At 43.4% G+C, this 27,503-nt stretch overlaps 2 protein-coding genes across 3 annotated transcripts in view; both read left to right on the top strand.

Moving 5' to 3' along the window:
• The window catches only part of harbi1 (harbinger transposase derived 1), a 148,754-nt gene that overhangs the window by 74,741 nt on the left and 46,510 nt on the right, over positions 1-27,503 (top strand). The gene's annotated exons all lie outside the window — the stretch shown is intronic.
• arhgef7b (Rho guanine nucleotide exchange factor (GEF) 7b) lies at positions 362-15,667 on the top strand. Of its 2 annotated transcripts, XM_076723169.1 has the most exons (22): positions 362-689; positions 2,109-2,192; positions 4,710-4,794; positions 4,914-5,038; positions 5,156-5,360; positions 6,530-6,621; positions 7,830-7,924; positions 8,209-8,304; positions 8,867-8,989; positions 9,084-9,222; positions 9,343-9,402; positions 9,485-9,631; positions 9,713-9,799; positions 9,904-9,982; positions 10,297-10,433; positions 10,564-10,788; positions 10,884-10,977; positions 11,305-11,394; positions 11,771-11,929; positions 12,456-12,552; positions 12,703-12,757; positions 12,880-15,667. In XM_076723169.1, the coding sequence occupies exons 1-22, from the start codon at positions 525-527 to the stop codon at positions 13,000-13,002; spliced, it is 2,562 nt and encodes an 853-aa protein (XP_076579284.1). In that variant the 5' UTR covers positions 362-524; the 3' UTR covers positions 13,003-15,667. The 2 variants fall into 2 exon arrangements, with proteins under 2 accessions (XP_076579284.1, XP_076579285.1); XM_076723170.1 differs by lacking the exon at positions 11,771-11,929 and having other exon boundaries at positions 12,880-15,666.

Raw genomic sequence — 27,503 nt, 5'->3', positions numbered from 1 at the left:
ATATGTTTTATTGGCATGCTGCACAGACCTTTGTGCTGCCAAAAGACATAAAATAAGAATAGCAGGCAAAGAAAAAGAAATAATGATATAAACTAGTTTAAGAAAATAAGAAGATTATCAATAGTGAACATCAACATTGACGTTTCTCTTTTTTTTCTTCAGGAACAAAACTCCCATCAGCGCTTTAAGTACATGCTTTTAATTTGAAACCCGTTAAAGGAAGTGGTGTCTCACACTGCCTGCCTTGACACTGGTGCTGCTGCCACAGTTGTGGACACACGCAAAGGTGATGGCAACATCCGCTGACAGACAGAGAGCGCAGTGCGGGACAATAAGGAGCTGTTCAGGGAGGGACGCACCTCCGCGTCTCTTTCCCGTCTGTTTGTCTCTGTTTTAGAACAACAGCCGATCTGTAATGTTCAAACGAAGCAGCTGTGACCCCCCAGCCTCATTTTGGACGGACCACAAGTAGAAAAAAGCGTACAAGAGTGCGGCTGCTGTTTTATGACATTACAGAGCCCGACATGAATTCGGCCGAGCAGACGGTAACCTGGCTCATAACGCTGGGGGTCCTGGAGTCTCCCAAGAAAAGCATCTCGGATCCAGAGGCGTTTCTCCAGACGTCGCTGCAGGATGGAGCGGTGCTGTGCAGGCTGCTGGAGCGACTCAGACCCGGGACGGTGGACAAAGTAAGTGGATGGAGGGAGAGAGGACTGTGGAGGAAAACAGGATCCAGTTATTCAATGTATATAAACTCAAATATCCGATGAACGTCCGACGCAATTTAGGGATCCTGAAGAAAAGCAGTGATGAACAGTAAAATGTTTAAAGAGGCAAAAATGTCACAATTATTCACAAGAGAATATGCAGAATTATTTTTTTCTATCAAAGGTTAAAGGAGTTGGCACTTGTAAATATTAAACTGTAGTAATATTTCATTTAAACCCACTGCCTCACAACCCAGGCTGCAGGTAACTGTGATGTTAATGTGTGTTAATGTCCTTTTTTTTTTTTTTGTTTTTTTGTTTTTTTACTTTGTAGTCTTATCCTCACTTTGAATTGATTTTCTTTTTGTGTTCCTGCATAAATTAAGCTCTAAACATGGATTGCTGCAATTCTAATAATGCTAATAGAAATACTATCATACTACAACCTAGATTCATCTATTTCACCACTGTACTACTAGTACTCTTTGTCCATTGATCACCAGAAGCAACACTACAGTAACAGTACTGTAACCTATTGTTTTACCTATTGTTACCTATTTTACCTATTGTCTGCTCAACATACCTGGTTCATGCAGCAGGTTTTTGTACATGTCAGTAATTTGAATATGAAATATGAATTTGACTCTCTCTCTCTCTCTCTCTCTCACACACACACACACACACACACACACACACACACACACACACACACACACACACACAGAACGAACCATGGACCTGTATACGTCATATCCTCCTTTGGCTTATCCAACTTCCCTGGGAGATTGTAGATCTTTATCAAAGTAGCCTCTGTTAGCTACAACTCAACTCACACTGAGGCAACACCTCTTTCAAAATAAAAGCATGAAACGTGTCAGCAGCGATGGATCACTCTTTATTTATTTCACCTCCTCTAGGAACAGCTTCGGCGTATCTAGTCCATTTTCGTGACGGCATCAGATTTTATTTCTAGTTGTATAAAATATGCCTTTTAATTACGTTTTTCTGAATGCGCTTTTGGCAGATATAACAATTAATGTGGGCTAGAAAGATAAAAAATAAAATGACCCCTTAGAAGTAACTGAAACAAATAAAGATGCACTAGAACACAAATACTCGGTATCTACTAACTCCAGAGGAAAAATACTTAACGTTACTTTTGCCTAAGGACCAATTTCGAACACAAATGTATGAAAACGTCTCTTAATTAACGCTTTAGTATGAAAGTTTAATCCGGAAGTTGTACTGGTATTAGCTAGCTTGATGCTTGTTAGCAGCAAGTGGCAAGTGCACCAGCAACGTCTGGAATAAGACTGTTTTCATGCGGGAAAAACCTTAAACACGATTTTTTAATATTTCCTGTTCGCATTTTGAGCTAATTCAGTTACTTTTTGTGTGTAGTTTTTCCAGGAACCGAGGAGCGACAGCGAGTGTCAGAGGAACATTACCGAGTTCATTGACGGCTGCGGGGCTTTCGGTGTGGAGGTGAGTTAACGTATCAATAATATATTTGATTAATGCGCTTCACAGTCTGGAGCCGTGAAAACAGATCGGCTCGTGTCTATTTACTGCTTAAACCGCGTTTTAAACTTTCATATGCTGCTGTTTATCTGCGACGACCCGCTTTATACTGTTAATGATTAGCCGTTACTCCTATTTATGTCACGTGACAGCAGCAGTCGCCCTCACGAGCAACCTGGAAAGGTGTGATTAATGAGTCAATATGGCTGTGGCGGGAAAGATTCAGCTATACCTTCTATAATGAGGACTTCAAACACATTTCTGTGTCTGTGTAGAGTTGATAGCAGCATATTTTGATTGAATTGGTTGTTTTTTCTTTCCATTGATCTAAACCCATTGATATATTGGTAAATGCTCAGGTGACCTCCAATGATCCATCAGACTAGTTTTTCTAGGACTACCCTCTGATAAGTCACCCTCCATAAAGGGTTTAAAAGTTGTGACTCATGGCTTTAAGTTAGTAAAACATGTACTAAGTCCTCATGGATCAGTAATAAGCCGCTCATAAGAGCAACGTTCGCATTGGCAGGTTAGGAGGTGGCACAGCTTTGCTTTTATAAAACAAAAGGGGGCATAACCTCATATAACATCAGCTGGACACCATCTACTGTTTTATTTACAATGAATTCATGGTATTAACGGAGATACTGGTGGTAAAACCTCCAACTCAAATGTGTTTAAACCTGCAGGGTTAAATGTGTCTTTGCTGCATGAGGATGAGTTCTGGTTCATTTCAGTGGCATAGATGATCACACAACCGCAGCAGAGTTTAAATATAACGCTGGAAATGTTGGAATCCATGCAGAATGTTTGGCTTTTGGCTCGTTTATTGAGAATATATTTAGATTGTTGTCAGAGGTAAAATAAAACAGGGATTAGGGTGTGTGCATGTGTCTGTGTTTGCACAACATTTGGTCGAGCCAGGTTGTATCCTGCCCCCCCAGAGGGTGTGGAGAGAGGGCTGGTGAGTGGCACAAAGTGACACCAGGCACTCACTCACACACACTATTGATCTACGCCATGGAAAAAGCCATGGAGTCATGTTGGAAAAGAGCAGATTATGCAACACAGGCCTCCTGCGCTGCGGACCTGTAACAAGGTTCTGCTCCAGACTTGGAAAATTATTTTGACATCCCTCAAAGCCCAGTGAGGGGGTGGCATTAAAGCAGTCTGAAGGGTGGGCTGATGTAATGCAACATGCCAGGCAGCTCAGTGGATTTTCCAATCAGGTTGATTAGAGGCATGTCAGCCATGTTGCTGGAAGCCAAGGCCTCCATTACCCGCAGGCTGACTGACATCAGCGTAGTAATTCTCCCAGACAGTCGTCGGACAAGCCGAGGACGAGCCAGGCTGTCTGTCCAATGGACGAGGATTACAGGGCGGGTGACAAACGCCAGCGTGACTGTGGATGAGCTCTGACTGCACCATCAACCAGAGCTGCACCGACTGGAGATTCTGCTCTTTATTAAACTTAATGATGATGATGATAAACAAACATATTGTGCAAAAACTAAGAAAGCGCTGTCTAATGTTTCATTATCAAACGTGCTCTTTCTCCATCAGTGAGGTCTGAGATCCTCTCTGAGTGCCTCTCTGTGACGCTGACATTCCACATGTGGTTCTCAATGTCAGATTTCATTATCGATCACGTCCATTGATGCATTATTGTACTGGAAAGAGCAGCAAATGCAACCTGGTACATTTCTACTGCAGCAGCGGATAGAAAGCCATTGTATCTTGGCCCAACGCCAGCGGGAGGGATGAAAGTGTGTGTTAACTGTGGGGTCCGGACTGACTGCTAATCAGAGTTTTTATATGAATTAGATCAAGTGGATTCTTTAAAGCAGGACTACATTAAAGAGACCCGGCGTGTAAAAAAGGAAGTGAAGTTAAATTCAGTCCCAAGTCCCAAATCAGGATGCTGCAGCTTTGACTTTCACGCCCCAGATTGCTCCACCTTCACGCCATGGCGATGGAGAAGTTAGTCAGTGTGTGGTATACACAAGATTAGGAGCTTCAGAGGTATTTTCATTATGGCTGTGTGTGTGTGTGTGTGTGTGTGTGTGTGTGTGTGTGTGTGTGATGGGGAGATTACAAGGGGAGGCTCAGACTTTGAGTAATCCTGCTCCAGACTGCAGTCGGAGCGTCAACCCCGGCTGAACGCACTCGTTCTTCATTTTCATGAAGTCCATTTATACTGAGCACTAAAACTGCACCGTCACCGTTTAGAAAAGCTCGTTTGTCGTTGTTTTGATTGTGATTATTATTAAGTCCTTTCCATCTATGTGCCACCACTTCTCAGCGTGAGACACATGCATGGAAATGTCAGGACGGCCTCCTGTCCTCGTCGATGTCATGCTCTATGAATTTATCATGAGTGTGCGTGCGTGTTTTCACTTCCCTCGCATGTCAAACCCCACTATGATTTATTGCTCTTCTGAAATGTATTTTCTCTTCTTTATTCAATTTTTTCTCCTTTAGCCCTTTGAGGTCAACGACCTCCTGCAGGGACTGAACTTCTCTAAGGTCCTCAACTCTTTGGTCGCCCTTAATAAAGCTACTGAAGGTACCGAGTTTACAGTGTGTGTTAGCATGTTTGTTCACCTGACAGTAGCCTTCCTGGGCTTTACAATGAATTTGAAGTACTATAGAAGTTCAGATGGTTAATTGAAGCCTTGTGTGCAGCTGTAGGTGTTGCTGAAGACAGCGTGTGTGCGCCGCGCTCCTCCACATTGAGGATCAAGTCATTTGACTCCCTGAACACTCAGAATCGCTCCTCAAAACTGCTGCAGCCTCAGTACCGCAGCCTGGTGAGTTACCATGACGAGGACAACAACACATCTCACAGGAGTGACAGTCAGCAAACGCAAACTCAGAGACTGACGTACTTCACTCCGCTCTGTGTTGTCCCTTCTGCTTTTTCTCAGGACATGTCAGAGGGCAGTGGGTGTGGCCTCCTGCTGGTCAAGGCGCGCTTTCCCTTCCAGCAGACCAATGAGGACGAACTCTCTTTCTCCAAGGGCGACATCATCAGCGTGAGCCGGCAGGAGGAGGGGGGCTGGTGGGAAGGCTCGTTCAACGGCAAGTCCGGGTGGTTCCCCAGCAACTACGTACGGGAGCTGAAAGGAAGCGGTGGGTGCAGCTCCGACGTTGTGCGTCAGTCATTTTTAACCGTGTGGACAAAGTCTTAAGCTAACTTCTGCACCGCTCTTCAACATTTGCAAGATTTAGTCAAAGCAGCGACAAACAGACTTCCTGCAGGTCTGTTCTTCACTGATAATGACTGACTACCTCTTTTAGCTGTGGCATGATTTCAGAAGACAGTGTAGAAATGAGGGATTCAAGATTTTAATAACTTCATGTAAGGGCTGAAGGTATTAAATTGAGAGGGTTGAGTTTGGTGAAGGTGAAGATTTCCACGACTAAATCGACAGGAATTGAGAAATCTATTGAACATCTGGGTTAATTAGCATTCATGACCTCATCCTGAGCACCGTCGAGGCTGTTAACGCGGCCTCCTGTGCTCGCAGGAGACGCCTCCTCGTGGTTTGCCTGATTGTGTTGTGTTGCTTTCTGAGGAGGGAAGGCAGGGACAAAGGAAGGAAGCCCTGCAAGCGCACAAAGACAGGAAGTTCCAGAGCTGCTGCAAAGGAACTTCCTGACCTAAAGGTTACAGCAGAAAACAAGGACCATGATTACAGCGAACTGGCCGGTGGGAGTTTGATATGAGAGATCGGTGGAGGTAGATGGAGGCTGCACATGGCTGTATTCAACGCCTACTGACACAAATCAGTGATATTCAGACTGAGGTTTGGTCAGAATCATGAAGACTCCTCACACGTGAAATGCACATAACTACAGGTTATATAGGCGTTTTGGACCTTCCTTTGTTTCTGCTCCATGATTAGTAGTTTAAGTAGCTCTTTACTTCCTCTAATCAGTACAAAAAGAACAAAAAGCGTCTCATTATAAAGAAAATGCTGATTGGTCTTCCAGCTTTACATTACGCCGTCTGCAAAGAACAATGGAGAGCTGGAGGATGTGACAACATGCGTTATTATTGGCTGAGCAATGCTGAAAAACAATAACCGGGACATGGCAATGACGGGACATTGTGCAGTCAGTGAATCGAGGCTGTCAGTCATCGGTTGTCCTACATTTTGTCGAACGTATGGTCGCAGCTTTGCCTTTCTTACAGCGATGTCAGCTGTAGTGCCACTGTACAATGTGAAGTGTCATCACTATCCCTTCCTCTTGTGTCCCTCTGGTCCTTAAATTCTTCTCTCTTTCTTGCTTTCTAGAAAAGACATTAGACAAGCCAAAGTCTGGGACCCTCAAAAGCCCCCCCAAAGGCTTTGACACCACTATCATCAGTAAGACCTACTACAACGTGGTGAGCATCAAGAAACTCTGCGTCTGTGTTCAACCTCATTCTTTCATGATGACCAGATGTTCAAACAGTCACGGAAAGAGGAAGAAAAACTCTCTTCCACCAGAATAGTTTAGGTTTAGTTTCCCACTTTGACTGTGAATTAGGACTTAAAAAAGCTAAAAAATGCACTGATAACAGTGTGAATTATGCAGATGTGGCGGCTCCTGTGTGTGTCTGTCTTCTATCTGACCGTTACAGCGTGAAGCTCAGCCTGCTGGGGTGAACTGAGCTCATGCTTAATGTGTTTGTGGACTGTTACAATCAATCATTTTCCATCTAATCCATTAATCCAATTAATGGTTGTGTAGCCGTGTCTGTGTGTATATGAGCATGTGATCATTTGTGGAGCTGCATGGCACCCCTGCACTTGTGTGTGTGTGTGAGTTCAGCAGATGTAATGTAGGTTATTTCTTCCATCCCAGTGGTTTCTGGGGCAGCCTTGCCCCAGGGTCGGCTTCTGCTGAGTGTTTGTGTGTGTTTCAATAATGCATCAAGCTCCAACAGCCTGTCTAGTCGGTCCGTCTTTGGTTGGGGTATCTGAGTCTCACACACTCACTCTCAGACCCTGCCTGAAGTCAAAGCTGTTCCCACACGGAAATGCAAAAAGAAGTTATGAATAAGGCCAGTTTTTCCTCTAATGGAGGCTCCCAAAAAGCTTTAGAACAGAAGCTTGTGTAAGTTGAGGATCAAGGCTTTGGGCGTGTTTCTGTTGAAGTTTGAAAATACCAGTGTTTTCACCACAGTCCTGTTCTCAGTGCATCCTCAGCCCGTCCTCTCACACATCAGTTTAATGGAATATTTATTATAGATCAACACTTAGAGATGCTTCACCTGCAGTTCAGTTTTTCCCAGCAGCAGGGCTGAGGGGAGGCACGTGTTGCTCGTCTACAGTGCAACAGTTCGTGAGCAGAAAGCGCATTCCTGAGAGGGATCTGATGTTGGAGAGATTAGCGTGTGGAGATTTAGTTCACAACGAAGAAGAAAAGCAGCAATCGTCACTTTGGAGAAGCTGAAATATAGATGACTTCTATAAACATAGAAGATAGATGTTGTAGGAACAGGGATGGGCAAAAGCTCTCGCATCCTTTCTCATGACTTTATATTACTCACAGTGTGTGTGTGTGTGTGTGTGTGTGTGTGTGTGTGTGTGTGGGTCGTGTCTCCGTCAGGTCCTACAAAACATCCTGGAAGCAGAGAGTGAATATTCGAGGGAGCTGCAGAGTCTCCTGGGCTCGTACCTGCGCTCACTTCATACCACAGACAGGTGGAGTTATTTTTACACTTTCATGGTGTTTTATTCAACAGAGTCTGATTTTAGAGGTCGTGGTGGACACACTCGAGTACCAGGATGTGAGAACACACATGTACTGTATCACACGCAAATTCATACATGCGTACTGGATGTTATATGTAGTACCACATGTACTGTATCCCGTTTTGTACATATATTACATGCATATATATTAATTATGAATGTCTCCTCTCCTCTCCCCTCTTCTCCTCTCCTCTCCTCTCCTCTCCTCTCCTCGCCTCTCCTCTGTTTTGCAGACTCAGCAATAATGACATCACTCACATTCAGGGAAATCTGGAGGAGATCTCGACCTTCCAGCAGATGTTGGTTCAGTCCTTGGAGGAGCACACAAAGTCAGTGCACAGAGCTCCTTCTGTCTGTGTTATAAGCTAGTCAAACGATGGTGTCACATCAGTAACTGGCTAAAAAAGGCTTTTCTCGTCATGCATGGCTGTAATCTCATGGGGATATATGTGTAAGTTCAGTATAAAATGAGTTAAACTTTCGAAGTTTCTCATTTGGCTCTCTGAAACCTGCACAAAACCAGATGAACAGCTCATGCTAACATCCTGTTGAACTAAAAATACTTCCTCCAGCTTCACTCTCAAACCGACAGCAGCTCAGAGCTGACGTTGGCAAGAGTGCAGGCAGTTATTGAAGCAACAGAGACACCTAGTGGCAGACTGAAGTAACTGTCTGTTTGTCTGAGATGCAGCATCAAAAAAAAATACAACTGATTTGGTTTGTTCATTTGATTGGTGAGATTAATTATTAAATGTTAGTCACCAAATTATTTTTAAATTTTAAATTCACGAGGACTCTCTGATGTCCCATAATCATCCATTCAATTATTTATGTGATTAAATGCCAGCAGTGGCAGTGTTATCCAGTCTAATGTGTGACTTGTGTGTGTAGACTCCCAGAGAGCCAGCAGAGAATTGGGGGCTTCTTCCTGAGTCTGATGCCCCAGATTAAGATCATCTATGTGGCCTACTGCTCCAACCACCCATCTGCTGTCAACGTGCTCACACAACACGGGTACAGTCGGAGACATACTGTCTTTAAACCACAAAGCAAAGACAAACTTTGTTCCAAAAGTGTGTGAACATGTGTGTCTGTGTGGGCACCACAGTGAGGAACTTGGGGAGTTCATGGAGTCGAAGGGGGCGTCCACTCCTGGGATCCTGACTCTGACCACCAGCCTGAGCAAACCCTTCACCAGACTGGAGAGATACCCGACCCTGCTGAAAGAACTGGAGAGACACATGGAGGTGAGCTTCAGCCTGTCCTTTCTCTCTCTTTGATTCAGACGGATGTTCAGTAACATAACATTATTTTTCTTCTAAACAAGAAGCTTGTTTCGGTATAATTTCTCCTTTGGGTTGTTTCAGGACCAGCACCCTGACAGAGCTGACCTCCACACCTGCATGATGACCTTCAAAAGCCTTGCAGTGAGTTAAGAGTTGAATCATGTTGGTTAAGACAGAGTTGGTGTGCATCTGTGTGCCGCTGAATGCTTCTGTGTGTGCTCAGGCTCAGTGTCAGGAGGTGAGGAAGAAGAAGGACCTGGAGTTGCAGATTTTAACAGAGCCAATCAGAAACTGGGAAGGGGATGACATCAGAACCCTTGGCCCTGTTCTGCACATGTCCCAGGTCACAGTCCACACGCAGAACTGTCAGGTACTCATCACAGCCTCCAAACACCTGAGATCCTCCCTCTCTGAAGACGCACTTCTTAAAGGCCCTTTGTTTGTTTTTCAGGAGTCAAACGAACGCTACCTCGTCCTCTTCCCTCACACTCTGCTCATGCTCTCCGCCAGCCTGAGGATGAGTGGATTCATCTATCAGGTGAGTCTTGATCTCGGTGTAAGGATGCTTGATTTCCACTCCTGTACAGAGAAACACACTCACACTATCAGCATCAGCAAATGTGCATGTGTGTGTCTCTGCAGGGGAGGATGCCTCTGTCAGGGATGCTCATCTCCAGGATAGAAGATGGAGAAACCCTGAAGAATGCTTTCGAAATATCCGGTCAGCCCTCGCTCTCATTGGCTAGTCGACCTTTCTCATTTCATTGAGCTGGAATTTGATAATCACTTGCAGGTTCCCATTGATTGAGCTTACGTTTGCACTCCTTTATACTGTAATGTAACGTCAATATGCTTTCTCTGTGTGTTGTTCCAAGGTTTTATAGCAGGAAATCGTTAGCTTCCTGTAAAATAGAAATCATTAATGGTCAATTGAAGTGTGTGAAAGCTTGCCCTTATATACCTTTGGACCACATGGAACAGCTGAGTGTTTGTGTGCACATTTATACTTTTGGTTTTGTGTGTGTTGTCGTGCAGGTGGCCAGTGTGAGCGCATGCAGGTGGCGTGTAACAGTCAGCACGATCTACAGGACTGGCTGGACCTTCTCACCAAGCACACACACACCTCGGCCGCGCACACACACTCGCACAAGCCTCAGTCCGTCTGTCACACAGTAAGTCTCCAGGCTTTCTAACGAATAAGTCAATTAAGCAGTTAGTCAGTTGATCCTCATCCAATTTCCCACCCTCATGCAGTAACTGTCTCTCTTTTTTTGCTTCACCCACCTCCTCTGCCTCTCCCAGTTGCCCTCTCACCCCATCACTCCCTCCAGACACTCAGAGTCTCGTGGAGGCAGCGTTGGACACACCTACCACACCCTTCCCCACCCCTCTTCTTATGGAACATCCCACAGCAGCAGCCCAATGTGGGGACCCCTGGAGCCACCGAGTACCCCCAAACCCTGGAGCCTGAGCTGCCTTCGCCCTGCGCCTCCACTCCGGCCCTCGGCCGCTCTCTGCCAGAAGGAGGTGCTGTACACCGGCATACTACAAGACCATACTTATACTTTAAAAGTGGGTTTGGAACGGCTGCTCATACACAGTACCTGTTCCTTTGTTTTTAGGACATGAGCAAGAGTCCTAAGAACATGAAGAAGCTGCTCCCCAAGAGGAAGCCAGAGAGGAAACCGTCAGAAGAGGACTTCACTGTCAGAAAAAGTAACTGTGCAGATCCTTGGTCAATTTCATTGTCTGATGAATGCACAGGTATCTCGATTGCCTTTACACAGTTTTAAAGTCAGGTTAAAAAAAGTGGGCGAGTTCATCATCTGTCTTTAATTTTTTTAAGATTATTGGTCTGAATAAAGTTTATTCCATCTGGTAACATTTGCTTCACTTCACAGCAACTGGTTCATTCCATCACAGCCCCAAAAAAAAGAATTTGATTTTATATATTTTCATCAAATTCAACCATTAAAAACCAGAACATTTGCTATCTTATCTCCACCTTCTCACCTGTCCGTCTGCCCGGCCCTCGTCTCTCAGGTACAGCAGCTCTGGAGGAGGACGCTCAGATCCTGAAAGTGATCGAGGCCTACTGCACCAGCGCCAAGACACGACAGACTCTCAACTCCAGTGAGTTCACACACACACACACACACATTCGCATGCTCACTTCCAGCTGTGTGATTGCTAACCGCTGTTTGTTCTCTGCTGTCAGCTCTAACAATGTTTCTCTCTTTCCTTTCTTGTTCCTCTGCTTCCTCTTCCTCCAAACATTTTTCATCAACTGTTTCTCCGTACGCTGTTGTTTGGTTTCATCATCATACTCCTGTTCCTTTAAATTTAATTCGACTCATCCCACATGAACCCTTTCCTTTTATTTCTCGTTGGTTCAAATCTCTATGTTTTTATCCACAACTACGATATGGTTTTTTCTCCCCCCTCATCCTTCCAACGTTCAATTTGGTTTGTTCAACCTCTGTCTATTGCTGGTTACTTCACGGTACAGCCTGGCAAGGGACTGACCTCATGCACAATCATGTGCTCGCTGACACCAGCCTCACCGTCGCTGGTTTCCCCGGCAACCTGCCTTGTTCTGACCAATCAGAGGACTCGGATTATGACAGTATCTGGACCGCAAGTAGTTACAGGACTGCCTCGTTTTCTCGTAAGATATCGGTGTTGCAACCCACTGACATGCTAGCGAACGGGCTAGCGTACAACCAGGATAGATGTGTATTCTATATGTGGTCCTCAACCTTTCACCTGCTGTGTGTACGTCTGTGTTTTTGTCCCCTGTGTGGTTTGCATACTTAGTATTTGTATTTGTGTGCGTTTCCATGAGTGTACCCAGTAGTATAGTCTGTATCATGTGTGTGTTTAGCTGCATGCAAACAAAACAAGCAAGTGCACCAATACGATAACAGTACAGTTGGTGGGCACATTGAGCAAGAGAGCGACTGATCCATGCAATGGCACGTGTAATGATGAAGAAAAGTGCAGTTACTTTGTGCACCTGCTCTTGGTCCACTCTTCACATCAGTGACAGCGTCTGGTGTTTGGTCACTTGTAGTTTGTAAGGCACCCCATTAGCACCCACGCCTCTCTGTAATGTCGTCCTCTCTGAATTCTATGTTTGTGTGCAGGTGTATGTGTTTGAGATCATAACTTAGACTGCGTCATTGTTCACTCAGGCTCCAGCAGAAAGGACGTACACATGTTGTTCCCAGAGGAGGAGAAGATCATAGTGGAGGAGACCAAGAGCAATGGACAAACTGTGGTGGAGGAGAGGTAAGAAAGGAGAGATGAAGGACTGTGTTTCTTTGTGCTGTACAGCATACTTAAAGTGCACAAACAGATCGTTTGGCTCAGATAGTGGTGACAAAGAAAATGATGAAATGTTGAAACAAGTTACAGAGACTCTGTGTTCTGTTCCTGCAGGAGTCTGGTGGACACTGTGTACAGTCTGAAAGATGAGGTGCAGGAACTCAAACAGGTGAGTGTGCAGTTTTTTAAATGTATTACCAACACAGACTCCTCAGTATGATCAATTTCCAATATAAATGTCCCACCTAAAAAAACTCTCCTTTCCCTTCTGTGTTTGTCTCACTCCTCCAGGACAACAAGAGGATGAGGAGGACACTGGAGGAGGAGCAGCGAGCGAGGAAAGAGCTGGAGAGGATTGTCAGGAGAGTTCTGAAGAACATGAACGACCCAACCTGGGATGAGACTAACCTCTGAGATCAATATGTGTCTGATCATCGTGGATGAGACCAATTCCTGACTTTTAAACGACCAAAATGACTGCTGTCCGACCTGTTTGGACAGAAGCTGCCAACACTTCATGCCGCCATTCAACATGTCTTCACCGTTCTCCCTTGCGTCGACCTTCACAGTGACCTGTGTACCAAACTGTGGACCAAGAGTAAATGCCTGCCAGCCATCAGCAAAGCCATCCCAACTGACCTTAAAGCTGTGAAACCAAATTACCTGGTAGGCGTGATGACATCACTTCCTGTCATGCTCCTTTTTTCTTTTCTTTCTTTTGCCTTCTTTGGAGCGCTGACAAACAAATCACTCTTTCTCATTTACCTGCGTGTTTTGCTTTCATTCCTCCCTGTGCTTATTCACATTAAGGCAGAAATGTCACCAATGCAAGGTCGGTGTTTTATTGACTGGCCTGGTGCATGAATAGGAACGCCACGTGGGTTTATATACTGTATTTCAGAGCGATATCAGAGTGGTATGTGAATGAAAGTCCTCACTGAAACTTGACTTTTTTCCATTAGCTGCAATGTTCTTTCAATTTCAAATGTCAAATCGTCGTATTATTATGAAAGTGAAAATCTTTTATAACTGCATTTTATAACACATATTATTGATTCACAGACCAACAACCTACAATGCTGGTTTATTTGTTATGTCAAATTCAAAGTGCAGTAGGGCTCTCAGTCACTGCGTCTTAAACTAAACCTAAACCTACCAGCACTTAGAAGTGATCTCGTGTTCTGCAGGATGAGATGAAAGGTGGAAAAATGACTGCAGCTTCACATGTTGCAGCAGACCGCCATGTTATTCCATCGATCTGCTGCAGTGCATCATGGGATATGTACATTTCTGGCCAGTAATTATTTGGATTATTTCTAATAGTGTAATATTTTTTGTATTATGCTAAGTTTTCAAAGTTCTACTGAGACTGTTCTTCCGCTTCTGCATGCAAATGATTGTTTGGTGGCTAAAGTGAAAGATAAATTGGCTTTTCATGACTTATCTGCTTTAATTAACTGAAGGGCAGATGATAATATGTGAGCATATCAAATGAAAAACAACACATCTGAAAAATATGTAGTCAGTGGAAAATCATTGTGTCATTAAAAGGACGCTGGAGGGAGATTTTCTCAGGAATGAGCTTCACCATCAGGGAGTTTCATCTTTCAGCTCCAGAATAACTTTAAGCCAAGCAATATTTAAAGTGTGTGAGTTTAATTATGCGTCAGCCCAAATCTACATTTCTACTGTTAAAATATGTGCAGATAACAAACACACTACTGCTGCAAAGTCACGGTTCATTTGGAAAAACGTGCATCTTGCAGAGCTCTAAAAACTCTAACAACGGAGCTGCTGCTGAAAGTCACACTGCCCACAAATATCCTTCTGCTTCGGCACTTGGAATAATGTCATTGTGTGCACGTTTGGCAGTTCTGAACCCTTCACAGAATCAGTAAGTTGAGCTTTATTTATGTTTAACTTTTTTTAAACCTGCTGTCACCACTTTTTGCAGCACGTTATTTTTCACTTACGGGTTAAAGTGCGAGCTGAGATACAATCAGATACATTAAATATATGTTGTCCCGCCTTGTAGCTGTGCATAATACGATATGTGCATACAGTAATATAAATACAATAAAAACTCCTCATGCATGTTAAATGCAGCTCACTACATAAATCAGCACAACATAAAACACATTATCGGGAAAAAAAAACATGATGTGATCGTCTAACAGTCTGGATTCTCAATAGCATTTTGAGTTTATATTACATTTTTAATACAGTATGCACAATCGTCACACTGGTAGCAGCTGCAGGGTGTCCAGAAGCAGACAGAGGAGGTGACTGCAGGTCTGTCCAGGCTGGTTTGGTTGATCAAACACTGAAAACAGACGGATAGCATCACGCTTCTTCTTTAGTTCATCCTCAGTTTTTTTGCAGCGAAACAAAAATGTTCACAGTGAGTCAGCTCGCTGCTCTTTCTCTTTCAAGTCCAAGCAATACAACACTGGAAAATGTTTGTTTTTTTATGATTTGTACTGTCAAAATGCAACTTACTGCAGAATGATTTCTTATTTTTATATTTGTGATTCTGTTTGTACTCTTAAAAACTGCTTTTGATTTGTAACACTACTTATTTTTTACTTGACCTGGTTGATCACACTAAAGACGATTTGTACAGAAAAGCGGCATATTTCTCATGAGCGTCAGGAGACGTGCCTTGTGGAGAATATTTCCCTTGTGGAAGTTATTAGGCATAAAACCTTCACCTACAAGTAAGCCATGTAATACAGTATGTCAATTCTAACTTATGTATTTAACTGAACTGATGTAAGTGTAACGTGTGTTCCAATGTTATGGTAATGAAGGTGATTACAGTAGTTACTATGACAGGAATCATTCCCCACCCTCCTCTATTTATTTCACCCATTTGTCTGTGAATAAAATGTTGAATCAAACACTTGAATCTTGTGCCTCCTGTGCAGGGCTGCCCAAAGTGGTGCCTGCAGGTCAGAAGTAGTGAAAAACTAATAAAATTCATGTTAAAAATTATAATAAAATGGCTCATTGTTCATACTGTTTTATTTTCTGTAAGATAAAAATGCTCTTTAAATGTGTAGGCTTGTTTACAAGACTTGTTTATGACTCAATGACAAAACACCGGAAAAACTCACAACGCGCTTCCATCTTTCACTGGGCTGGGTGAAACAGCGCCCCCCTCGGTTATAACGGCGAGTAAATGTCAACCAGCGTGTGTGGCCAAAAATGGTATTACACCCTTGGACTGTAGCCAAGGGACGCCAGGTGAAAGTTGGCACCTTGATTAAAAAATTGTTTAACTGTACGATAGTCAGGTGGGAATGGCGATACTGTGGACGGACGCTGCAAATTAACCTGAAACGTGAAGCAAGTCGGACTCTTGATCGGACAACGACGAAGTAAGAAGAAAACATTACAGTTGGCTAATGTTTACGTTGTTTTCCCGTGTTGTCAAACATATTAGCTAACATGCTATTGACGGACTTATTAGGCTAACAGCGACTGGGAGACGAAATGAAGGCCTCTGTCAACAAACAGTGACTGTCAAAGCAGCAAATGCAGTTCGACATCGATGGACACCAAAGAAAGGACAGTGGACAACAAATGTGAGTGAGAAACACCGTCTGTCAGCGTGCTAGCTCCTCTCCTGATGTTTGAATGTCCCGCCGTGGCTGGCTGTGTTTCACTTGCTTTGCTTTAATTGACTGCTCAGTCACCTGTTGGTTGTCTCTGGTTGTGATTGTAGCTTTGTTTGTTTGAAGACTCATGAGCTTTCACTGCTGGACTGAAAGCTTTAATCCTTCATATATCGATCATATGGATGAGGGTGTGTCAGTCTTTTGGTCTGTTGCTGAAGGAGCTGCTTTAGCCCCACACCGTCTAATGCAGTGGGTGGGATGGGTTGTCCATGACCCAGGCTGGCTAACATCCTCCAGGACAGAGCCAGCTCAGCTCTTCTAACCAGTTTGTTCAGTCTTTTTCTGTCCCTCCCAGAGCTACCACAGCCCCAGCAGACCACTGTGTAATAGTAAATCATAACAGTGTCCAAAGGACACAGGTAGAGGAGACTTTGGCCCTTCCTGTACAGGACATCTGTGTTGTTGTTGTGTCAGAGTATGAGGTGTGTAGTACTGTATATAGTGTTGTCACTGGCTCCATTTTTGCCCTTGTTTTTTCAATGGGTCACAGTTCAGTTGGAGAAGATGCACCGTGTCTGTGTTAAGCAGCTGCTGGATGAAGCAATATGTTGTCACAACAAGCCATACTTATCCGCTGGGTGCTGTACTTGCTTTAGTGGATATTTTACTTCAACATTAATTACTAATGTTGGAGGAGAGATACCTGCAGTGCGTATTCATTGTAAAGCTGTCAAGAAGTTTTCCGTAGAATCTGATGACCTCTCATACGTTTGTGATGTTTCACAATGTATTGCAGACAGTTTGATGTGTCCATATTAGATGTCTGTTATCAATGCAATCAGTGACACCACGATGCCAAATTGCCAACAGGTTTTGGCAGGACACCAGTGAAAAGCATTATTCCTATAACAACAGAGGAGAAAGGAGTCTTTGTGGAGTTGTCCTTACTAAATTGACAAGGCCTTTTACAGCCTTTGATACAGGGCTGGCTGCCTCACACAATGGAAGGCATATAAATTTGCAGATGTCGTCTGGAAAGCTCAAATGTCAACGCTTTTCACTACAGCACCAGGGCCCTGCAAGAGGAATAATTGATTAGTTCACCTTTTGTCTCGAGCCAAATATTCATCCAAGAGGACAAAAACAGGAGGCAGAGCGAAAGATGAAAGAGAATCTTCTGCAGTCAGCGTGTGATGTTCATCTTTTTTCCTTTCCGAACTCAAAAAACAACAAAACACGATCAGAACATCCATTCAAAGTTGGCAGATGTGTTAAGTAATCGCTCATGATATGTGCAACATAGTGGGATCATTATATATCCCATGTATTTTTGGCAAAATATTACATGATTTAGCTCTTTGGAAGAAGTGCCGGATAGCTCGAAATTTGTTGCAAAGATCACCAAACTTGAACTCCACGCGAAGCCAAGGTACAAATTTACTCACATGCTGATTTCAGGCCTGTGCGACCGTACCCTGAGTGTGAGCTGGTGTGTGATGTGAGACTATCTGTGATACGATCTGTATGGATTCACACATGATATTAATACGTGTATCTTTTGTCTTGTTGCAGTCCCTCATCTATATTTCTTCACTCAGTGTTTTCATCGGTGTGTTTTATTGCTTATTAATTCAGCTTTTCAGTCGTTGGTGTGAGATTTTCTCATTTCGTCTTTCAAGCAGCCAGAATACATGCATGCTCAGACTAAATGAAGGGGAAGCTTAGTTCATTTGTGGAGCTTAAAGATAAACTTGGCCTTGAGATGCTTCCTTGAGTGCAAAATGTTTGACTTAAACAAAAGTACGAGCCAAAGTTTGATGGTGTAGTGAACCGATCGTTATTTCTGCGGGCATCTCGGCGCTCACTTAGAGGTCTGCAAATGGGACACACACACACACACACACACACACACACACACAGGCACACGATCGACAGCTCCATTGTGGATGAAATGACAGCGAGTCACTGGGGTTGTATTGTTTTTGGCCCTGGAACCAACAGGTGTCTCTGTTTGGTGAAAGGTAGTCCCATCACGCGCACACACACACATCCGAACTCCTCTGGAGCCGTACAGTACCCGTCTGTCTCTTCGCTGTTTTCAATAGCGAGCGATAATTTAGATTTGACTCGTATTGTTGCATTGTGTCTCCCTCTTCCCTCTCTCTTTCTCTTCCCTCTCTCTTTCTCTTCAAAGCCTTGCCATTAATTTCCAGCCTCTGCAATTTTCCTCTCCAATAGCAGAAAGGAGAGAAAGGAAAGGGAAAGAAAGATGACAAAGACAACACAGGACTCCTCTCTTCCCCCGGCCCTGTTATTGTACAAAATAGCCAAGCAATAATTTTTTGTCATTGGTTTACTCCTAAAAGCCCATTTGATGTCGGTCCTGAAAAGAAAGCAATAAAGAAACCTTTTCAGTGGCGCTGAATGAGCGAGTGAAGGAGGAATGAATCCCTTTGGGACGTTGTGACCAGAGAGGCCTTTTTTTATTGTCTTTGCTCTGGTAATCAAATGGAGCTGAAATGAAAATGGAGTTTTCTATGAAAATAGGGCCCTTTGTTGCCTTTGGAAGGCTAGTAATTCATAAACAATAAGCTGGCTCCTTTTGTTTGGGTTATAATATATTCCTGCTGCTCTGAAAGAGGTCTTTCTCCACACATGCACACTACACACACACACACACACACACACACACACACACACACACACACACACACACATATTGAAGCCAGGGTAAAAGCCAAGGCGAGGCAGCAGGGGAAGAGAGAATATAAAAGGAGGCTGAGAGGCAGGCTTTCCATTCATCCTCCTGACTGAGAGACAGCAGGATGCTCGACTCCTCAACTCTCCATCCTTCACCTCTCTTTCTCTGTTCTCTCCATCAGCCTCTTCCTCTCAAGGCTCTCACTCTGTCATTTGGCAAGTCAAACTTTAATGGGATTTTCGTGGACAGCCAACAGGTGTTTATGGACTCAGACTGCAGCACACTTGTCAGTCCAAGGAAAGGATTTCTCCTTCGTTCGGACGATTATGGATTACGTGAAATGATCGAAGCGTCTCAGGTTTATCATTTTTCCTGACGCCGTTTCTGTGTTTTGAATTTGTCACTCAGTATTGGAGGATGACAAGAAAACGAAGGCACAGAGGAAGACGCAGGTCGTGAGGTTACAGCAACATCTGCAGCATGATGGAATGATGACTCTGAAGTCCCACTGAGCAAAAAAAACGGGACTCCAGCCGATAAAAATCATGGAAAACATTGCACTGTGCTAACTTTAGTGAAGCACATACTTCAGTGAGTATGTGAAGAGCAATCTGTCTGCATGGTTTAACCCTTTAACCCAGACTGAGGACAACAACATGGGTTTGCCACATAAATAGGAAACGTACATTAATACTTACACCTGAATGAGGTTGTTGTGATAGAGCCTGAAGCTCCAAACAGCAGCGTCTTGTGCTGTTGTCTGGACATCGACGTGGTGAATATGTAGGAAGACACTGAAACACTTGTCTTGTCAGACTTTGCACCTTCTGGACCAAACTTCACGAATGCTGTGGATGAGAGCTGTGCATGTTTGACACGCAAAGAGACGCTTGGATGGATGTTTACATGAATGTGGATTGAAGTGAGCCAACGTGCTGTAAGTGTTGATTTTGCCTATTTGATGCCGTTTACTTTGTGCAGGCTTTGATTTCAGTATTTCTTCACCCTACTTTCAGTCTTTACTTACCAGAGGGAGCACAAGAGAAACTTGAGGTTGCATGCTGAAGTGTTTTTCAATCAAATTCTGACTTATGTATGAGCCCCTGATACAGGTTGTTGGTATGAATCATTGTACAGCCGGTGTTCGAGTGTATGCTAATTTAAATGGAGGATCAAAAGGAAAATGAAGAAGAAACAGTTTCATGTTCTTAAATTCAGACCATGAAGCTCAGAGTAAAGACTGTCTGGGTTCAGCTCGGGGAGATATTCAGCATTTATGCAGCATTAGATGACTCCACACCAACCCTGTCTCCTGGAAATTATGCTTATATGCTACTAAACGGTTTTTCCCAAATATATTTTGAAGGAATCGCTGCCAGGTTGTTAACTGGCAACTTTTTCCCCATCCAGGAAGTGCTAGAGTCCCTATCAAAGTAAAGGAACTGGTTGTGGTGGATGGTGGGTGAAAAGGTTGAAAAATGCATCCTGACTGATGCCTCAAGTCACACTATTTAGACGAATACTATATTCTCTGTACAGTGTGGTGAGTTACCTAAATATTGCCAGAAAAAAAAAACAATCCTGCTTCCAGTTTAGTTGTGGTACTTTAGGAAAAGTAAGATGCATTTAGTATGAGTGACTTTGCTGATAAATCCAGAAACAATGTTCCCTCATGACCCCTCTGATCAAAAACTGGCCTCCATCTCTTTCACAACTCCTTTGCTGTTGAGTTCTGTACGGACATAATTTCAACGAGATGGGGTTTCTTCAAGCAAATATGACAGCTGATATACATTCTTAAAGCAGTACAGGCTGGTAGATGTGGGAAGTGTCAAGTTTCCATAGTTTCTAACACAACCCCTGCCTCCAGATCGACTCACTGAGATTCCTTAATTAAACTCTTCAGTCAGTAAACAAGGAATAGAAAGTGATTGGACTTGAACAATACTGTGTTTCACCTACCAATGTATAGTCACAATGGAAAGGATGAGTGAAATATGATATCACTTGTCACTTGTGTCAGTAGCAGTAGTGATGGCTTTGCTTCTGCTGGCTGTAGCACTAACATTAGAGCATCATGGGTAATGACATAGACTGTGAGCCTGGTTAAAAGTAGAGCTGCTGCGCTGATCAGTTGGGTCATTCATGGTCATCTTTACATGGCATCAGCAATGGCAATCTGGCATCTTGATGAACACGTGAGTCTGCATCACGATGGAAAAGTCAGTGAGGGACCCGGCTCCCTATTTTAAGTTTTAGTTTGATGTTTGTGACAAAATCACTGCCTATTCAGCCGTGTTTGATGACATACATGGGATCTCTGAATGGCAGGTTCAGGTGGTGTTGGAGATGCTCGAGAGGATCATCGTGTTATGATGTTCCACAAAGGGCCACTTATTGTAATTGCTACGCATTTGCTTCCTCATTTCTTATTCCAGCCCCATTTAAGAACATCAAGAGTTGCACATCTGTTGTGGCCGGCTCCTTCAGGAACACAACAAAGAAGGTCCACACAGCAGCCATTTGAGCAAGAAATGTTTTATGGATAACTCAACATCAGCAAACTATAATTTATTAAGTCAGACAGCAGTCGTAGGCACAGAAATGTGTCCACCGGTAGAGATTTATTCATTTCCACTGCAGGAGGTACCCCTTTAGCCATATTTACACCCTGTCATTCAGCGTATGCACTGCTACCCTGCTACACATCGAACAAGTGGGCGTGTGGGTGGTGCTGCGTGGAGTGTAGCTGCTTCATGCTCTGCAGTCTTTAAGGGAAGAACATCAGGCTGTCAGATGTTGCTGATAAGTGCAGTGCAGGCCTGGTCATCAGGGAGAACTTGGGAAGCAGAGATAGACCAGAACATCTCTTAAACATGCCTGTAATTCACTTACCTCATGGTTTCTTGATGTACATCAGTCAGAGATTTAAAGCAGTATTCATCTTCTTCCTCCTCCTCTTCGTTTTAATGATGTAATTAATGAAGACACTCTCCCAACAGGCCACATCTTGTACCACTGCAGTGCATTGTTTTGTCTGCACACGTATTGAAATCATCCCCATAATTCATGCAGTCCACACACAGTTAACCAAACATGCCAAAACAATGGAAACTGCAGCGAACTGTGCCACACTCAGTTCCTCTTTCATGTCTTCCTTCAGAAAATCTGCATTTGCTTCAGTGAAGTCGTTTTGGATTTTGTTTGACATGCTGGAAAACGCTGCGGATGGAGTCGACTGGGAGGCTAAGTTAGCATCCCTGCTGGCTATCTGGTGCAACAGTTTGAAGGACTTGCACTCGCGTTGTCCCCACAGAAAGCTAGCTTCTGTTTTCCAAGGAAACATGCAGCATCTATGAGACTATGAGGGCAAGTTGTTCAGGCCGCAGTATCATTGCATTAGTCCAGACCTTGCAGTTCTTTTTGTGCCTTTCAGTCTGAAAAGTACAAACACTTTTCTGTTTGTGTCCTTTGTTGAAGATCCTGTTGGTCAGGTGTTGGTCTCCTGTCACCTAAAAGTTTGAGCTTGTGTTCAGGCGAAAGCAGTGAAGATTGTTTGAGCTGTGTGAACGTAGACATGTTCAGAGGCAGGGCAGCGATCTGTCTCTCCACGTAAATATTAAACGATATGCGGACTGACTGCACGTGTGTGAGCAGGCATTCTTGCCATAATATGACATGCAAAGGCAGAGCGGGGCTGTGCCTGCTCTGTGATGGCAGCTCCTCCTCCCACGCAAGGCTGAATGGCTTTTGCAGCCTCTGCCTGGCTAGAAGATGGCAATGCTGAGTCATTTTATTATGCTAATACAAGCACCAAATGCTGCCTCATTCAAAGCTATCGCAGGGTACATGAAATACTTCCTTCCTGTATGCCAAAGGACTTTGTTAAGAGCCCTAAAAGATGATTTTTCACAGATTTACTGTTGTTACTCATCAGTGACAGACAGATTGCAGTCTTAATTTGTCTTGAATAAAGGCTGTTCAAATGTGGGTTGTCATGTCAGATGCAATCAGCTGATGCACATGGACTTGTTGGATCATTGTCATGTGCTTTATCTTCAGTGTTTCTGTAACTTCTTCTTCTGTATCTACTGAAGTTATGAACAGATGGTGCAATTTAGTTCAATATTCCAAACATTACAATAAATTAAGTACGTATTTCTATATTAAAATGGTGAATACAGTCCGAGATGAAAACCAAATGGATAGAACGAATTGACTCATTCTCCTGGATTCACATCACTGCTGCTAAACCCTCATACGACCACTAGATGGCAGCATAGTCTAACAAACAGCAACCCAGTGATGTTTGCACTATCATGGAAGTCACATTTGATTTCATCTTCATTTCATCTTCATCAAAGCAAATTTGGGCGCTAACAGAGTTTTTCCACAGAATGGGATGTTTTTTTTTTTTTTTTCCATTTAATCTGTTTTAAACTGAATTCACAAGTTTGTTTTAGTCATCAAACCTCACAAGACGCAGTTCTTTTCAAACTTCAGTAGTAGAGTCAGGATATGGTGCAGAAGTCACCTTTTAGGGTAAAATTTTAAGGAAAATGTCATCAGGGATAATCAGTCACTGCGGGAGCTTTGTATCCTGTTATCCATCACAACTATTAAAACAGGCAGATGTAGGACTTTGTTGTTTTGTGTTTCTTACCACTCGACGTAAGCTGAAAACCTAAAGTCAGGCCTGTTTCTTTAAAGTCCACATCGAGCTACTTATCAGCCATTTTCTACAGACTGACAGTGAAGAGCATCAGCAGTGCAGGCACAAGTTCAACAGGGCACTTTTCTTTAGTGCAGCCGTGAAGAATTTAGAAAGTCTCCACTAGAGGGAGCTTGATATCTACCTTAAAACTGCTCATTTTAACCTCTAGAGAGGCCCCTGAAGCCTTGACAGCTACAGTCCCCGGCGTATATAAACTCTTGGGTGTATAATGCCCACAAACAGCTGTTGACCATGTACAGAAATCAAATCAAAGCCTGCTGATTTGGCTCGTGTTCACAGGCTGTCGTGCGTCTGACGGGCAGTGCGCTGTGGGAAACAGCTGGAGGACGTAATAATAATGTCACATCAGGAGGACGTCAGGATGTCTGCGCTCAACAATTAATAAAAAGTGATAGAGAGGTGGTAAATTCACAGCTGATTTCATTTCCTAATTTGTGTAGAAAATAAAAAAATGGGAGGATATTTTAAATTCAATCAATATTATTTTCGTTTAATCAAATATGCTGGAAATGAAACACTGAGCTTGACCACGCTGTGACAATAATACGGTGAATTTTAAGTTTCTTTTTTTTTACTCTACAGTGTGCAGTTACTGAGCCACCATGAAATATTAATGGTGCATATTGGTGTATTCCGGTCACACGCTGGAAATGCAGAAATAGCCTTCACAACAGACTGTATGGGTGTTTTTCCAGAGGCGGAGAGATTAAAATATGAATAGGTATGAAATATCACTTCCTCTCACCATGCAGGCATTATGCCATTTCTTCAGCTGTTATTTAGACTAACTGTACCATAATGGCCAAACAAGCTGGAGTGGAATAAAGACTGCCATTATGTGAGCTCAGAGTCTCGACCTGTTGATGCGCCATTAGCTTCAGTTCTCAGATGTGACTAGATTGTTAGACTGTGCTTTTCACATTTTGCAGACATTAAGGTTAACTGGGTGTAAAGACGGGAGGAGAGAAATGAGGCGGTGGATCGTGGTGTGTCGCCCGGGATGCTGCAGGAGAAGTGGGTGACTTCTTTTATGTGGAAGTAAACGCGACAGTACTTAAGAATTTGTAACTTTTTGCTGTTTATTATCAGTTAAGAAAAGAAGAAAAAAGGCGTTTTATGACTGCAAATTATGTAAAAATCTGCACGATAGTCAAAAATAGTCAAAAAGAAATAAAAAGCATGAATCATTTAAGGCAAATTCCCCCATTTAGAAAATAAAAGCAATAAATTAACTCTTATATTGTTGATAACTCACTACTGTGTTACTGGAAATCTAAGGCTTAAATGTGAGAATTACTTAATTATTATTGCATAAGCCTTAATTAGATTTCTAACACCTTGGCCTTCATCAGTGGGTGAACTTTTCTCAGTTGACTTGACAGCACTGAAATATTTCTAAATAAACAAATACTTCAGTGTGACATACAGAACAGCTGTGTTGAGTTTTAAGATGATTGGAAAAACATAGTAAAAGTATATAATACTATCTGTGTGATGCACGTGCAGTATTCTGCATTTACAGACTCGAGCAGTCCACTCAGCTCGAGCTGGCTGATGGAAATGAGGTGAATCAGGTGAAAACCTTCATCAAATGAGTCTAAAGAAGCAGCAGCCGTTGCTCCACAAAAACAAAATAATTAAAAATGCGTCCCTCTTTTTCCTCATCCCCGTCGTCGTTATCATCTGCTGATGAATTCGCTGGCTTCCACTCCACATCTACTCACAAATGAGGCCGTGAGCGCTGATATCAGAGGCCTCCATGTTTACTTCTGTGCGGCCGCGTGACCTCGTGTGGTGTGTGATTGCTCTTTTGTGCACGTGGGTCAGTCGACAACTGGAACCAGTTCACACTAGAATCTGATACTGGCGACGTGAACTACCAAACAAATAAACTGGAAAATTGGGATGAACCACCGATGCTGGCAGTGTGAACGCAGCCTAGTGGCCTCTGACGTACATCACTGATGCTGATGAGGCTCTGCTGGTGCGTTTGCTGTTAAAGTTGATTTAACCTCTTTGACAACCTCTCTTAACGTATGAAAGTCTTGGTGTAAACTCAGCGCGTCTAATTTTTCATCGACACCAGCTGCTTCTTTTCCTTTTGCCTTGTTTTTTTCAGTGTGTGTTATTTTAAACTAGAATATGTTAATCGGTTCATGGTGCATTGACGCTCCCACCTGTAGAATATCATCATTCTGCACAAGGAACGAATGTGAGATTTTTAATTATCCATAACAACATCCAGTTTGTTTTCAACACAGGTTAAAACTGCTCTCTAAGCCCAAGTTGATATTTACTAAAAGAGGTTAAGAGCAGTGGTAACAAAGCCCAAACAAACAGGTAAAACAGCAAAATCCACCACCTCTTGAAAATAACGCTGCAAACATAAGTGACGTGCTGCGTTCGGAGCCATTTGAAGAAAAAGCAGAGACCAGTGGGATACGAGAACCTTCCTGTGGACTGAATTGCCTCGAAGTGCCAGGCTGCTATCAAAGCGCATTAATGTGATGGATATCCAGCGTTCTGCATTCATTCTCCACGCAGTAAATGTGGGAGCTGGAAAACAGACTCTGATACGAGGGCCTCCAGCACAGAGCAGGCGCTCTCTGCCTCTAAAGCATAGACAAATATAGCCTGGGTTCAAGTACATTTTATGTAAAACGCACACGAGTAGATGCACTTTTCCTTAACCCAGTTTGTGCAATTTTCTAAGAGGAGGCGGCTCAGTCCTCTTTTTCTGTTCAGAGTCTAAACCTGAAAAGAAGAAGGCACACGGCCCACAGTTAGCCAGTTTGTTGGACAAGGCCGGTTTCTGTTGGCTTGCCCACTGGATTTTTTTTTTTTTTTTTTTTGTGCAACAGAAAGAAAATCCTTTTGTAAAATGTTATGTTTGTGTCTGTGAAAATAATAATAAGTGTGTTTAGAAAAACTCACCATGCCAAATGTGTGTGTAATCGTAGAATATAAACTTCTCCTCAGGTCACTCAAGGGCTGTAATTTAGCATTAAGCGATTTACAAGACTTGCATGAGACACATGGAAAAAGGGATGGTCAAACCGGGTGCAGCAGTGTCCTACATTTCCCATAATGCAACTTACACAGGTTGATTAAACTGAATTTCACGTGTAAAGTTGGTGAAGGGTCTCTTTAAAACCCCAAAATTCACATTCAGAACAAGCCAGGCTCCTCAGTGCTCGCTGTGACCCTGGAAGGGGAGTTTGTCCGTGAAAGCCGAGCACGTGAGCTGCCTCTCGTCTGTCAGTGTTACGTGTAAACTAGAAATAAAAGCACACGTATTGATAAAAAGTTGGTTCAGGCTGATCTGCTAAACGACGCGTCACCTTTCAGCCGCCTGGTCGACGAGCAACACGAATGCAAATCTGCCTCCATTTGAATAGATTCCCCAACCGTCCACACGTCAGCGCTCCTCCCATCACTCAGACCCCCTCGCTATGAAGGAAGTGCGCTGCCATCATCACACCACTACAAGCATTACGCAAGATATTCAGTCACACTGAATGGTCCAGCCAATTACATTGATTTTAGAGGAGCTATGTTGTTTGCATTAGCGGAGGAAAATGGACTGCCATTTCCCATGTTGTCGGATGGAAATTGAGAATTGAGCTCTCTTCGGGGTTTATAATGGATCGGACGGCTGATGTAAATCTACACGCTCTGTTTTTGACCACGTATCACATCATGCATTTACACCATTAGAACGTCTTTTCAATGCATTTCTAATTCCACGAGCAAATGCGTGTTTAGTCCTGCTGGTTGAGTGCACTGGGCTGCATAGAGAGAAGTGTTGATGCTGGGTTGGCTGTGCCGTTTGGATTAAACTGCTGTATAATATGGTAAT

The sequence above is a fragment of the Chaetodon auriga genome, chromosome 23, assembly GCF_051107435.1.
Source record: "Chaetodon auriga isolate fChaAug3 chromosome 23, fChaAug3.hap1, whole genome shotgun sequence".
NCBI lineage: Eukaryota > Metazoa > Chordata > Actinopteri > Chaetodontiformes > Chaetodontidae > Chaetodon > Chaetodon auriga.
The sequence above is the reverse complement of the archived record's forward strand: the minus strand, read 5'-3'. Positions and strand labels throughout refer to the sequence as shown.

Excerpts from the sequence above, each read along its gene's own strand:
- arhgef7b (XM_076723169.1), top strand. The coding sequence starts at position 525 with ATGAATTCGGCCGAGCAGACGGTAACCTGGCTCATAACGCTGGGGGTC. Across the intron at positions 6,622-7,829 it reads GTAAGACCTACTACAACGTG|GTCCTACAAAACATCCTGGA; the intron begins GTGAGCATCAAG and ends TGTCTCCGTCAG. Across the intron at positions 10,978-11,304 it reads GGACTTCACTGTCAGAAAAA|GTACAGCAGCTCTGGAGGAG; the intron begins GTAACTGTGCAG and ends CTCGTCTCTCAG.